This window comes from Vidua macroura, chromosome 26 (assembly GCF_024509145.1).
Source record: "Vidua macroura isolate BioBank_ID:100142 chromosome 26, ASM2450914v1, whole genome shotgun sequence".
NCBI lineage: Eukaryota > Metazoa > Chordata > Aves > Passeriformes > Viduidae > Vidua > Vidua macroura.
This window is the reverse complement of record NC_071596.1, coordinates 6,097,451-6,111,498: the sequence shown is the minus strand read 5'-3', so window position 1 is coordinate 6,111,498 and position 14,048 is coordinate 6,097,451. Positions and strand designations below refer to the sequence as shown.

At 69.3% G+C, this 14,048-nt stretch overlaps 2 protein-coding genes across 2 annotated transcripts; both read left to right on the top strand.

Annotated features, from left to right (window-relative positions):
• The first annotated feature begins 307 nt into the window (after nt 1–307).
• Nucleotides 308–1,886, top strand: LOC128819389 (cocaine- and amphetamine-regulated transcript protein-like). Its single transcript, XM_053999539.1, has 3 exons — nt 308–848; nt 1,397–1,480; nt 1,590–1,886. The coding sequence occupies exons 1-3, from the start codon at nt 558–560 to the stop codon at nt 1,695–1,697; spliced, it is 483 nt and encodes a 160-aa protein (XP_053855514.1). The 5' UTR covers nt 308–557; the 3' UTR covers nt 1,698–1,886.
• An 891-nt stretch (nt 1,887–2,777) lies between these two features.
• MAP1S (microtubule associated protein 1S) lies at nt 2,778–11,718 on the top strand. Its single transcript, XM_053999565.1, is given in 10 exon segments — nt 2,778–2,925; nt 4,071–4,172; nt 4,743–4,825; nt 5,260–5,400; nt 6,043–7,482; nt 7,484–8,758; nt 8,760–8,984; nt 8,986–9,195; nt 9,273–9,491; nt 10,194–11,718. Coding segments are annotated over 10 exon segments (3,990 nt in total). The 5' UTR covers nt 2,778–2,786; the 3' UTR covers nt 10,350–11,718.
• Nucleotides 11,719–14,048: the final 2,330 nt, after the last annotated feature.

The window sequence follows — 14,048 nt, the reverse complement described above, 5'->3', positions numbered from 1 at the left end:
CTGTCTGTATTCCTTCTCTGTCCCCCGTCTGTCCCTCTGTTTGTCCTCTGTCTGTCTCCCTGTCTGTCTCCTGTCTGTTCCGTGTCTGTCCCTCTGTCTGTCCCTCTCTGTCCCCTCTCTGTCCCCTGTCCCCCTGTCTGTCTCCCTGTCTGTCCCCCTGTCTGTCCCCCTGTCTGTCCCCTCTCTGTCCTCTGTCTGTCCCCTCTCTGTCCCCTCTCTGTCCCCCTGTCTGTCCCCTGTCTGTCCCCTGTCTGTCCCCTGTCTGTCCCCCTCTCTGTCCCCCTCTCTGTCCCCAGTCTGTCCCCCGTCTGTCCCCAGTCTGTCCCCAGTCTGTCCCCTGTCTGTCTGTCCCCAGCGCAGCCGCTCGTGCCCCGCCGTGCCCCCGGTCTGTGCCGTGTCCGGGGCCGCTCCGGGAGCGCGGCCGGGCCCAGCCCCGCTCGTGTTTGCTCGGGGAATTGGCAGCGGCTGCGGCCCGGGGGGGTCACCCGGGGGTCCCTGCCTGCGCGCTGCTGACGTCCGTCCCGGGCCGCTGGCTGGTGGCACCGGTGTCCCCAGGGATGCCGTGTCCCCCGGGCAGCCCGGTGACGGTGCCGGCCTTTGGGGGGACACAGGCGCCCCGTGTGCGTCACCGCCTGCTCGGGGGTGGCCGGGGGGGGGGTATAAAGCCGAGCCTGGCACATCCCGGAGCATCCAGGGGCGCCGCCGGCACCGGGGACATGGAGAACGCTCTGCTCTGCCTGCTCTGCCTGCTGGGCTCCGGCCTCGTCCTGCTCGGCACCCCCGAACCGGTACCGGAGCTCCGGCCCACGCTGAGCCTGCCCGGGCACGGCCGGGAGGAGACGGAGCTGGTGAGGGGCTGGGGGAGCGGGGCGGGGGGTCCGCAGCACCCCCAGTGCGGGTCTGGGGCGTTTTGGGGTGCTCCTGTCCCCCCCCACCCCGGCTTGGGGCCGGTTCTAGGGGGGCCGTGGGGACTGGGGAGGGGGAAGCCGGGACCCCCGCGCCGGTTCTGTGCCGCTGCCGGGCCCTCGGGAGGCTCCCGGCAGCAGCGGCACCGGGGACATCCCGCGGCACGCGGGGATCGCTGCTCTGGGGAATTCCGGTTGTTTTCTCCTTCCCTGGCCCATCTGGAGCATCCTGCGGGGAGGGTGGTGGCGACCGGAGCGGGGACGTGGGGCCGCACCCTAGGGACAGACCCCGCACCCCCGGTGCTGCCCCAGCCCCGATTCCTGACCGGGATCAGCCAGGCACAGCGACAGGAGCCTGGGGGACAGATCTGGAGCCCCCGGGTGTCCTGGGAATTGGGGTGGCAGATCCGCAGCCCTTGGGTGTCTCGGGACTCGGGGCGACAGATGAGGAGCCCCCGGGTGTCCCGGGAACTGGGGGTGCCCCGGTGCAGGTGGAGGTGCTCCGGGAGGTGCTGGACGAGCTGGGGACGCGGGAGCCGCCGGCGCTGGAGAAGAGGCTGAGCTGGGTGCCCTGGGTACGGCGGGGCTGGGGGGCGGCGGGGGCTCGCCCTGGGGGTTCGGGGGGACCCCAAACCCCCCCTTTGGTGGGGGTCCGGCCCCGGGGCTGACGGTGCCGCCCCGCAGTGCGAGCCCCGGGAGCCGTGCGCGGTGCGGCGCGGGGCGCGCATCGGGAAGCTCTGCAGCTGCCCCCGCGGCACCTCCTGCAACCTCTTCATCCTCAAGTGCTCCTGAGGGAGCGGGGACAGCGGGGGACAGCGGGGGACAGCGGGGGACACCAGCTGCCACCCGCCTGCGGCCCGGGCGGGGCAGGGAGGGGGAGCCGCGGGCCCCAGCCCCCTCCCCGCGCCGGGATGGACCCGCACGGCACCGCCGGTGCCCTGGCCCGTGGGGCTGGCCGTGTCCAGGGACGCATTAAACCATTGGATCCACGCCTGCCGCCTGCTTTTTTGGGGGGATTTTGAGGTTCCCAGCCCCCTCTGCCGCTGGGCAGGGTCCTGAGGGAGGGGTGGGGTCCCATCCTGCCCCCCTTCCCTGTCGGGAATCTGAGGCTGGGGCAGGAATGGGAGAAAGGGAGTGGGGATCTCATCCCGCTGTGGTGGAGGGGAAGCAGGAATGGGCAGGGAGCTGAGTCCTGGATCCTCCCGTGGTCACGGCACCGGGGATTCCCGAGCCGCTGGAGGCGGGTGGATGGAGGATCCGCGGGGCTGTATGAGCCCCCCCGCATCCCGCATCAAGAATCCCGCATCCCGCATCCAGAATCCCGCATCCAGAATTCCAAATCCCCGTCCACGATCCCGCATGCAGAATCCTGCACCCCCATCCAGAATATCGCGTCCCCATCCATGATCCCGCATTCCCATCCACGATCCCGCATCCAGAATCCCTCATACCCATCCAGAATCCCTCATCCCCGTCCAGAATCCCGCATCCCCACCCAGAATCCCGCATCCCCACCCAGAATCCCTCATCCCCACCCAGAATCCCGCATCCCCACCCAGAATCCCGCATCCCTATCCAGAATCCCTCATCCCTATCCAGAATCCCACATCCCCACCCAGAATCCCACATCCCCACCCAGAATCCCGCATCCGCGATCCCGCATCCCCGTCCAGAACCCCCCACCCCGCACCGCCCGCGCGGGCCCCACCCGCTGCCCCACCCCGCGCGTTGCCCCTTTAAGAGCCCTCTCTCCCACCTCCGCTCCGCCCACCCGCCTCCCCTCCGGCGCCTCCCATTGGCTGGCGGTGACATCAGTGGGTGTGGCATGGCCGGCGGTGACGCAGGGGGCGTGGCCAGCGGGGCGGGCGGGGGGCGCCGAAGATGGCGGCGGCTCCGGTGGCTCCGGCGGCTCCGGCCCCTCCGGCCGCGGGGCCGCGCCGCTTCTCGCTGCTCGCCATCGTGGGCGGCGGCTGCCACCGGCCCGGCCTCAGGGCCGCCGCCCTGCAGCAGCTGGAGCGAGGTGAGACCGCGTGATGCTCCGGGGGATCCTCCCGGACCCGCCCGCCTGCACCGGAGGAGCGCCCCCCGGGGATGCCCCGCTCGGTCCCGCGGCGCCGGGGTGTGATCGCCCCCGTCGGGCTGCCCCGTCCCGCCCCAGCCCCCCGGGAGCCGCCCCTTGGCGTTCCCGGGGTTTGCGCCCCGAAATTCCCAGGATTTGCCCCATTTCCTGCCGCCCCCCCCACCCCGGCTCTGCGCCCCCTCAGCCCCTGCTCCTCTGAAATCCCAGCTCTGCCCCTTTTTCCTGCCCCAAAATCCTCGGGGGTCCGAACCCTCGAGCTCTTTCTCCTCTCGAGACCTCCAGGATTTGCTCCTCCTGGATTTGCCCCCCCCCAGGACCTGCCCCATTCCCTGCGCCCCTAAATCGCCGGGATCTGCCCCCAAATCCCCAGGACTGACCCCACAGATTGCGGGGACCCCCTCCAGCCCCCACAGCCCTCCCTGAGCCGTGCCCGGATTTGGGGGGGGGGTCTCAGGCCGTGACCCCGGAACATCCCAGCGGGGGCAGATCCCAAAGCCAGGACGGGAGCGACATTCCCAGGGCTGGCCCTCCCTGCGGGCCTGTCCCAAACCTCACCAAAACCAGCCCAAAACGGCCCCAAACCCTTGTGCAACCCCGCGCCGGTTGCACCATCCCCCCCCCCGTTCTCCGCCCGTCACCGGGAGCGCCCGGGGCCACCCGAATGTTTGGGAATCGGCTCCCAAAATCCCTTCTGGGAAGTCCCGAAGGGCTGCGCGGGCGCTGCACCTGTCCCCGGTGCTGGCAGGTAGCGCCGAATGAAATCTTTTAATTCCCTAATTGGCACCTTTGAGGAGGTGTTGGCAGAGCTGCTCGTGCCCCGGGGGGTCGGGATTCGGGATTTGGGATTTGGCAGAGCCGGAGCTGCCGTGAGTCACGGCACGAGGAGCTCACCTGCCGGGCAGGTGTTGGCACAGGTGGGCTCGGAGGCACCCCGGAAACACCTTAGGGGGGGGATTTTTGGGGGGATTTTAGGGAGGGTTTTACGGGGTCAGCCCCAGGTGGCGCCGTGTGGGTTTTGGGGGATGGCGCTGGCGGGTTCTGAGCCCCCCGACCCCCAAATTTTTGCTCCGCGTTTCTCCCCGCAGGGATCCGCTCGTGGGACATCGACCTCGCCTGCTGCAACCTGGACGAGCAGCTGAAGCTCTTCGTGTCCCGGCACTCGGCCACCTTCTCCAGCATTGTCAAAGGTAAAATACGGGGTGAAAAACCGGGAAAAAGGGGGAGAAGCGCTCCCGGAGGCCGGGGAGGGGATCAGGGGCGCCCCCTCCCCGTTCCCCCCTCCCGGGTTTTGTGGGAGCAGGCCTGGCTTTGTGCCCCCCCCCATCCAAACCCCGTGATCCCCACGTGAGGAGCCGCAGCCGCTTCCTTCTCCCACCCCGGGGCGGGATGGGATTTTCCACGGAGGGATGGAAAGGGGAAAACGGAGCTGGGGCTGCTCCAGTGCCTTTCCCCCCACATCCCACCCCCGGCTGGCTCCCCCGTGGGCGTTTCCCTGCTTAGAGGGGGAAATGAACCCCAAAACCCCCCCGGGAGCACCCGGAGCGTTTGGGGGAGTCTCCCCCACCTGTCCCCCGTTCCGTTCCCTCCCCTCCCCGGGCAGGAAGGACACGGGAAATGTGTCCCCCGGCCCCCGCGGCGTCCGGCAGCGGGACCGTGCCCGTCCCTCTTCCGCCGGAAAACCGGGCAGCGCCGGGCCGTGCCACCCCCACGGGGACAATCCGGGGGGGCCGTGGCTGTCACCCCCTCGGTCCCCGCAGGTCAGCGGACCCTCCACCACCGCGGGGACGTGCTGGAGACCCTGGTGCTGCTCAACCCTTCCGACAAATCCCTGTGCGACGAGGTGAGCCGGGGACGCTGCTGCGGGACGGGTTTGGTGCCGTCCCCGCGGTGTCCCCCCTGTGCCGGCACGGTGTCCCCCCTGTGCTGGCATGGTGTCCCCTCTGTGCTGTCCCCTCTGTGCCGACACGGTGTCCCCCCCTGTGCCGGCACGGTGTCCCCCCTGTGCTGTCCCCTCTGTGCTGACACGGTGTCCCCCCTGTGCTGGCACAGTGTCCCCTCTGTGCCGACACGGTGTCCCCCCTGTGCTGTCCCCCCTGTGCTGACACGGTGTCCCCCCTGTGCCGTCCCCTCTGTGCTGACACGGTGTCCCCCCTGTGCTGACACGGTGTCCCCCCTGTGCTGTCCCCTCTGTGCTGACACGGTGTCCCCTCTGTGCTGTCCCCTCTGTGCTGACACGGTGTCCCCTCTGTGCTGGCGTCCCCGCTCCGTCCCCAGCTGCGGAACCTCATCACGGACGTGTCGCAGCACAAGCTGCTGGTGTTTGCGGGGCCCTGCGTGGAGGACACCGGGGAGCTGATGCTGCAGACCGGCTGCTTCTCCCTGCGGGATTTCATCCAGATCTTCACGGACAAGGAGGTGCGGGGAGGGGGCGATCCTGGGGGGTTTAGGGGGAAGGGGTTGGGAGTTTAGTGGGGCAGATCTTGGGGATTTAGGGGGTACAGGTCCTGGGGATTTAGTGGGGTAGATGCTGGGGATCTGGGAGCGTAAATCTCGGGGGAAGATGCTGGGAGTTTGGGGAGCAAATCCTGGGGGTGTTGGGGGGAAGATCCCGGGGGGTTGAGGGGCAGGGAAAGGGGCAGATCCTGCGAGTTAAGGGGTGCAGATCCTGGGGATTTAGGGGTGCAGATCCTGGGGATTTAGGGGTGCAGATCCTGGGAGTTAAGGGGTGCAGATATTGTGGATTTAGGGGTGCAGATCCTGGGAGTTTAGGGATGCAGATCCTGGGGATTTACAGAGGCAGATCCTCAGCTGGATCCACAGCCGCAGCCAGGGTGGGCAGTCAGGGAAAGCCCCCCCTTGGCAGCCCCCCACTCCTCAGGACTCTGCCCAGCAGCAGAGGGGGCTGGCACCCCAAAATCCCCGCAAAAAGCAGGCAGCAGGTGCGGATCCAATGGTTTAATGTGTCCCTGGACATCTCCCACCCCCATGGGTCCATCCTGGTGGGCAGTGGGGGTGACCCCGGTGCCCCCTCCCACCTGAAGCTGCCCCTCTGTGCAGGTGGGCGAGATCCTGAGCTCTGCGGACCCCTCGGCCAAGGCCAGGCTGACCATCAGCTGCCCTGATTTCGGGGAGTGGAGGGACTCGGGCTTGGAGCACCACAACCTGCAGGACTTCATCGAGCTGCGCTACAACCCCGGCTGCGTCCTGCCGGAGATGGAGGGGCTGGAGGAGTTCATGGAGTACCTGTCGGAGTCTCTGGAGCCCCAGTCCCCCTTCGACCTGCTGGAGCCCCCCACCATGGTGGGATTCCTGAAGCTCTCCAAGCCCTGCTGCTACATCTTCCCGGGCGGGAGAGGCGACTCGGCTTTCTTCGCCGTCAACGGCTTCAACGTCTTGGTCAACGGCGGCTCCAACCCCAAATCCTCCTTCTGGAAGCTGGTGCGGCACCTGGACCGCATCGACTCCATCCTGGTGACGCACGCGGGCACGGACAGCCTGCCCGGCATCAACAGCCTGCTGCAGAGGAAGCTGGCCGAGCTGGAGGAGGACCCTTCCCAGAGCTCCCAGGGCAACGGCGACTGGGCCAAGAACCTCATCTCGCCCGAGCTGGGCGTCGTCTTCCTCAACGCCTCCGAGAAGCTGAAGGACATCGAGGGCGACTCGCGGGTGCTGAAGAGCTGCGACGAGGCCGCGCTGACCCTGCACTACCTGGACAAGCTGGGCATCCGGCCCAACCTGCTGGCCCGCGACAGCGGCCCCCGCGCCGAGCCCACCGTGCTCTTCCAGAAGATGGGGGTGGGCCGGCTGGACATGTACGTGCTGAACCCCGTGAAGGGCACCAAGGAGCTGGAGTTCCTCCTGCAGCACTGGCCGGGGAACGGCTTCCCCAAGGAGCAGGAGCTGCCGCTGCAGTGCCTGACCTCGCTGTGCGTGCTGCTGGTGTGGCACCCCGTCAGCCGCTCCGAGAAGATCATCCGGGTGCTGTTCCCCGGCTGCACGCCCCAGGCGCGGATCCTGGAAGGGCTGGAGAAGGTGAAGCACCTGGAGTTCCTCAAGCACCCCGTGGTCACCAAGAATGACCTGAAGGGCACGGCGCAGGCGGAGAAGCCGCTGAAGCAGAGGAGGGCGGAGAGCAAGGAGAGCCTCAAGTCGGGCTCCAAGCTGAGCCTGGTGGAGGCCGTGGCGCCGGTGCCCAAGGAGAAGGCCCCGAAGGTGGAGAGGAAGGAGGTGAAATCTGGGATCAAGGAGAAGCCAAAATCCCTGGGGGACGCGGCCAGAACGGGGTCAGAAGAGGAGGGAGAAAGCCAAGGATGCCCGAGCCAAGCCGGACTCGGCGGCCGAGAAGGCGAAGGGGGACGCGAAACCGAAGCCGAACAAGGAAAAAGCGGCGCCCAAGAAGGAGCCGATGGCCAGGAAGGAGGAGAAGAAGCCACCGAAGAAGGACGAGGGCGCCGAGGCCAAGGCGGAGGCCAAGAAGGAGGTGAAGGTGGTGAAGAAGGAGGCGAAGGCCGAGACGCTGCGGAAGGACTCGAAGGACAGCAAGGCAGAGGCCAAGGCTCCGGCCAAGGCTCCGGCCCGGAAAACGCCGGTCCCGGAGAGCCGCAAGCCCCTGGCCAAGGCCAGCAGCATCAAGAAGTCCTCGCTCAAGAAAGAACCAGAGAAACCCAAGGCTAAAACCGCCCGGAAGGAGCCGGGGACGTCGGACGGCTCCAAGTCCTCCTCCCCCGAGGAGATGCTGCCGGAGGCCGAGCAGGAGGGCGGGAGGAGGAGGAAGGAAGAATCCACGGATGAAGGCATCGCCACGGCCGACAGCGAGCTGGAGCCTTTATCCCTGGAGAACGGGGGGACCCGGCGCCCTGGGGACCCGTCCTGCCTGGAGAACGGCCTGGAAGACCCCGAGAGCCCCCAGCGCTTGCGCTACCTGGAGAGCAGCCCCCTGCGAGCCGTGTGCCCCCCGTCCCCCATGGCCAAGACCCCCAAGAGCGACCGCAGCGTCAACTTCGACCTGACGCCCACCGGGCTGCTCAACCACGGCCCCGAGGGCGCCGAGGACCCCTGCGGCAGCTCCGAGGAGAAGACCCTGGAGATGATGTCCCCGGCCAGCTCGGGGCCGGCCAGCGCCGGCCACACGCCCTTCCACCAGTCGCCGGTGGAGGACGGCGCCGAGGAGCCGGGGGCCGGCGCCGCCCGGCAGCAGAGCGCGTGGCCGGCGGCCGGAGCGGGCAAGGAGGGCCCGGTGCCGGACAAGCAGGCGGGCTGCCTGTCCCTCAGCCCCTTCAAGGATGACGTCCCCGACGTGTCCCCCACCATCACCACGCCCTCGCTGCCGGCCGAGGTGGGCTCCCCGCACTCCACCGAGGTGGACGAGTCGCTCTCGGTGTCCTTCGAGCAGGTGCTGCCGCCGGTCAGCGAGTCCCCCCCGGAGGAGGGGCGGCGATCCCGCGGCTCCGGGGACGCGCCCGAGCCCGAGGCCACCAAAGGAGGGCTGTCGCTGCCGCTGCGGCCGTGCCACCACCCGCCCTGGGCCGACGGGGACGCGGCGCCGCGGCCCGGCCGCCGCTCGGACTCGCCCCACGACGTGGACCTGTGCCTGGTGTCCCCCTGCGAGTTCGAGCACCCCAAGTCCGAGCGGTCGCCCTCGGCCGCCGCCAGCCCGCGGGAGCTGTCGGACAGCGACCCGTCGCAGGAGCTGGCGCCGCCCCGGGGCCGGCCGGGCGAGACCCCCCCCACGTCGGTCAGCGAGTCGCTGCCCACCCTCTCCGACTCCGACGCCCCCTCCGGCCACCGAGGACTGCCCGTCCATCCTGGCCGACGGGCTGGAGTCGGACGAGGACTCGGAGCGGCCGCCCCGCGGCGCGGCCCGAGCGTGCGACCCGCTGCCAGCCCCCCTGAAGGACCCGTGTCCCCTCCCTGCCCAGCCCGGAATCTGCATGGTGGACCCCGAGGCGCTGCCCCCCGGCCGCAAGGAGCCCCCCGGCACCAGGGTGAAGAGGACCCCGTCCCGCGTGGGCTCGGCGCCCGCCGCCCCCAGGGCCGAGCCGCCCCGCGTCCCCGCCTCGGCCGCCAAGGCCAGGCCTCCGGCCGGCGCCGCCGGGGACAAGGCCAGGCCGCCCCTCGGGGACAAGAAGGGCCCGTCCAGCGGGGCCCCCGGCAACGCCCGCGGCGCCGGAGCCCGGCCGGCGGCCGGAGCCGGGCGGGCGTCGCCGGCAGGTACGGGGCGGGCGGCACGGGGTGGCACCGCGGGGTCTTTGGGGCGCGCCGTGACCGCTGTCCCCCTGTCGTGGCAGGCACGAGGGCTGCGGCCCCCCCAGGGACCCCCCGTGTACGTGGACCTGGCGTACCTGCCCGGCTCCTGGAGCGCCCGCACGGTGGACGAGGAGTTCTTCCGGCGGATCCGCGCGCTCTGCTACGTGGTCAGCGGCGATGACCACCTGAAGGAGGGCGTGCTGCGGCCGCTGCTCGACGCCCTCCTCGCGGGCAAGCACCAGTGGGGCGTCGACATCCAGGTGAGTGCCCAGCCTGGGCCCGGGAGGGTGGGATCGGCTCCCTCGTGGTGCTGGGGGGGGTGACAAAATGTCCTGGGGGTCCCTTGTCAATATTTGGGGGGTGACAAAATGTCCTGGGGGTGCCTTCCCGATATTTGGGGGGGTGACAAAGTGTCCTGGGGGTCCCTTGTCAATATTTGGGGGTGACAAAATGTCCTGGGGGTCCCTTCCCGATATTTGGGGGGTGACAAAGTGTCCTGGGGGTCCCTTGTCAATATTTGGGGGGTGACAAGGTGTCCTGGGGGTCCCTTCCTGATATTTGGGGGTGACAAAATGTCCTGGGGGTCCCTTGTCAATATTTGGGGGGTGACAAAATGTCCTGGGGGTGCCTTCCCGATATTTGGGGGGTGACAAAATGTCCTGAGGGTGCCTTCCTGATATTTGGGGGGTGACAAAGTGTCCTGGGGGTCCCTTGTCAATATTTGGGGGTGACAAGGTGTCCTGGGGGTCCCTTCCCACTGCTGGGAGGTGACAAAATGTCCTGGGGGTCCCTTCCTGATATTTGGGGGGTGACAAAGTGTCCTGGGGGTCCTTCCCAGTGCCTGAGGGGGGTGACTGGACGTTGTGGGTGCCCCTTCCTGATGCTGGGGGGGGACACAAGGTGTCCGGGGTGCCCCTTCCCCATGCTGGGGTGGTGACAGGGTGGCCTGGCCGTCCCTTCAGGTGACCCTGATCCCCACCTTCGACTCGCTGGTGATGCACGAGTGGTACCAGGAGACGCACGAGCGGCAGCAGGAGCTGGGCATCACCGTGCTGGGCAGCAACAGCACCGTGGCCATGCAGGACGAGACCTTCCCCGCCTGCAAGGTGGAGTTCTGAGGGGGGGCACGGCCCGGGGGCCGCCCCCGCCCTCCTCCCCGAGCCCCCCACCCCTCTCTGAGCCCCCCACCCGAGCTCGGAGGGGAGGGACGGGGACAGCACGGGGGGTGTCCCTGCCGTGCCACGCTCTGCGCCCGCTGCCAGCCCGGGGAGGGGACAAGGGACCAGCTGGGCACGGGTGGGGGGGGGGACAGGACGTGTCCCCCAGCCCACCCAGCAGCGGTGCTGAGCCGTCCCCCACGGGCAGCTCGATGGAACAGGGTAAATTTCGGTGTTTTGTTGGGTTTTCTTCCCCCCTTTCCCCGGATGAGCCACAGTTTCCCTCCCCCCCCCCACCAAACACCCCTCAAATTGGGGGGGGGGAAGGGGCTGGGTCTCCCTTTTTTTGGTGGGGGGGACAAAGCTGGGACAACCTCGAGGGTCCCATCCCTGAGGGGCTTGGGGGGTGCTGCTGTGGGGTTGTCCCTGGTGTTTTGTCCCCCCACCCAAAACGGTTGTGCCCCCCCCCCCAAAAAACTGTTGTGGCCCCCCCCCAACCCCCAAAATTGATTGTAACCCCCCCCCTCACGTGCAGCATCCCCTCCCCCGGGCTGAGACCTGCCCAGCTCGCTGCACTGATGGCCCTTCCCTCCCCACCCTTTCCCCCCCAAAATTTTGGGGTGGGGGCTGAACAAAGGCACCCCCCAGCCCCTCATTTTTTTTGGCGGGGGGGGAGGGGAGTGTAAAGCGGCCCCCCCACACCCACCCCCGCCCCCGGGAGCTGCCAAAAGCTGTTCAGAACCAAACGTCACGTGCAATTTTTAAGGGGTTTTATTAGCGGAGAGCACCAAAGGGGGGTCAGGACGGGCCTGGGGGGGGGCACAGAATGTCAGGACCCCCCCCCCCAGATTCCCCCCTGGGACAAACACTAACCTGTTTTTGTAGGAGGCTCCTCGATGGCTGTTTTTGTAATGACTTTTTAAGATAAAACAAAACAAAAAAAAAGACAAAAATCGTGAAAACTGAAGAAACCAAACCTTTTGTTTTTCCTGTCGGTTTTTTTGAGGGGGGGTTATTTATCTTTGCTTCCCCCCCCCCAATAAATGCCCGTGGGGGCTTTTACCTTTGATTGTATCGTCCTACATGTTTGGGGAGGGGGCACTGAATGTTTCACCTTTAGTGCTTTATATCGTTCTTTTCTCAGCTGGAAGGTTTGGAGGTTGGTGGGGGGCGATTTTTGGGGTGGGTGGGGTGGCTGTGACCACCCCCCCCCTCCCCAAAACCCAGCCCCTGCCCGTGGCCACCGGCACACACTCCCCGTCCTGCACGCCACGTTCCCGTTTGGCAATTGTGTGGAAAATGAGCATTAAAGAGGATCATTCCCAGTGGATCTTTGTCTCCTGGGCTCTTTTTTTTTTTTTTTTTTTTTTGGGGGGGGGGGTCTCCATGGATTTGGGGAGGGGGTGGAAAAGGATGGGTTGAGCTCGGCCTTTGTTGGGGGGGGTGGGTTTGCGGTGGTACCACGAGGTGGGAAAGGGATTTTGGGGTTTTTGGGGGGGGGGGGGGGTTGCAGCTGGCGGTGGGAGAGGGGTTGGGGGATTTGGGGAGGGGGGGTCCAGGGTGTCACCCGGGGGGGTTGAGAGGGGTCGGGGGGGGGGGGTGGATGCGCTGCGGTGCGGCAGCGCCGAGGCTGAGGCTGGATGCGGGGTTGCCATGACAACCCCATCCCATCCCCATCCCCGTCCCCATCCCTGCATCCCAGCCCCGCCGCCCCCGGCCCCGCCAGCAGCAGCAGGAGGAGGAGGAGGAGGAGGAGGAGGAGGAGGAGGAGGAGGAGGAGGAGGAGGAGGTTGCAGCCACTGCCTTCGGCCCCCGCGGATTTTGGGGGGATTCTGGGGGGTTTCGGAGCCTCCTCGGTGCTGCGGGGGCTTCCCCGTGTCCCTGTGCTCATCCCCCACCCTGCGTGGGCAGCACGAGCCTGGCAGGACCAGGGGACAAAAACCCCTCAAAGCCCCCCGTACCCACCCCCAAATTCCCCTTCCCACCGCCCCCCCCCAGCCAATCCCAAACCTCCCCTTCCCCAAAATCTCCTCGTTCCCAGGCCCTTTGCTCCAGCGGGGGTGTTTTGGGGAGGGGGCTCAGGGGGGTTCTGTCCCCTGGAGCCCGGGTGTGACCCCCGGGGTCGGGGCTGTCCCTGTCCCCCCAGCCCCCTCCGAGCCCCCCGCTCTGCTGTTTCCCGGTGCTCTGACTGGTCCCAGTGCCTTTGGCTTCTGGGGAGGGGTCCCAGCGGGGGCTCCTCCGCCACTGCCCCCCCTTCGGTGGCTGCCGAGACACGCGGGGACACGGCGGGGCCGCGGAGGTGGCAGCGCCCGCGGTGGCAGCGCCAGCAGAGGCCTGACCCTGCCTGAGCCGCGCGTGGAGCTGGGGAGGGGTCCCCAGCCCAGCGCCCCCTCCCTCCCCGGCCCCGAGCCCACCGGCGCTGCCGCGGTGCCCCCGGCCGGGCCCGGCGCTGCCACCCGGGCGCGGCGGCACCTGCCAGGTGTCGCCGGGACAAAAGGCGGCGTAACCGAACCCGCCGCGTGACGTCCCCGCCGGCCCGGCTCCGGTGGCACCGCGGGGCCGCCGCGTCCCCCCCCCCCCCCGTCTCGGCGGGACGTTCGGTGCATTCCCGGCACCGGGAATACGGGAATGTCCCCCGCCCCCCGCCGGTCCCTGCCTCCGTGCCCGCTCCCGCAGCTGCGCCGGTGACAGCCGGAGCCGGGCCATGAGCTCAGCGGGGTGCGAGGCACCGGCTGGCACCGGCGGCGGGGGGTGGGGACAGCCGGGGACCGCGGGTGCGGTGACAACCGGCGGGGTCGTGGCGGGGGGGGCGCGGGTGGGAGCCGCCGCACCGGGAGCAGCACCGCGAGCTCGGGGCGGGGGTGGAACGCGTGCGGCGGCGGCAGTCCCGGGCGGGGGGTGACAGCTTGGGGAGGGTGACAGCCGGGGGACGGCGGCGGCGGCAGCGCCGGCTCTCCGGTGCCGGCGGCTCCGGTCGCGCATCTCCCCCCGCGCCGCTCCCGCCGCGCTTTCGGGGCGGCGGCCGCTTTAAAAATGCAAATCAGCCCCCTCCCCGCGCGCGGCGCGGCGGCGCCTCGGCCAATGGGAGGCGGCGGCCGCTGGCTGCGGTCACCGCTGCCGGGCGCGCTGACCAATGGCGGCGCGGCTCGGCGGGAGGGGGCGTGGCCAGCGCCGCCCCCGGCGCGGTCCCGGCGCGGTCCCGGCGCGGCGGCGGCAGCGGAGCGGAGCGGGGCGGGGGCGGCGGCCCCGCAGGTGAGTCCCGCGTCCTGCCCGGAGCGGGCACCGAGCCCCGGCCCCGCACAGGGGTCCCGTCCCGGAGTGCCCCCGCCCCGCCCCGCGGCCCCCCGGCCCCGCCGTTCCCGCGCGGGCTCCCCCCGCCGCCCCCGCAGCATCGCCCCCGCCGGGGTGCGGGGGCGCAGCCCCGCGCCCCCCCCCCCACATAAGGCCGTACCGGCGATCCCCCCCCCCCGCGCCGTGCACCGCGCCCCGCTGCACCGCACCGCCCCGGCGCCCACCGGCGATACCGCCCCGGTGCACCGTGCAGCCCCCGCTGGCCACGAGCCCGCTCCCGGTGCTGCGGGCGGCCCCCCCGCCGCCTCCCCCCGCTGCAGGTGCAGGGCTCGGTTCAGCGCTTTCCCTCCTTTTTCAATTCTTGGGGTG

Excerpts from the sequence above, each read along its gene's own strand:
- LOC128819389 (XM_053999539.1), top strand. The coding sequence starts at position 558 with ATGCCGTGTCCCCCGGGCAGCCCGGTGACGGTGCCGGCCTTTGGGGGG. Across the intron at positions 849-1,396 it reads GCCGGGAGGAGACGGAGCTG|GTGGAGGTGCTCCGGGAGGT; the intron begins GTGAGGGGCTGG and ends GCCCCGGTGCAG. Across the intron at positions 1,481-1,589 it reads GGCTGAGCTGGGTGCCCTGG|TGCGAGCCCCGGGAGCCGTG; the intron begins GTACGGCGGGGC and ends GCCGCCCCGCAG.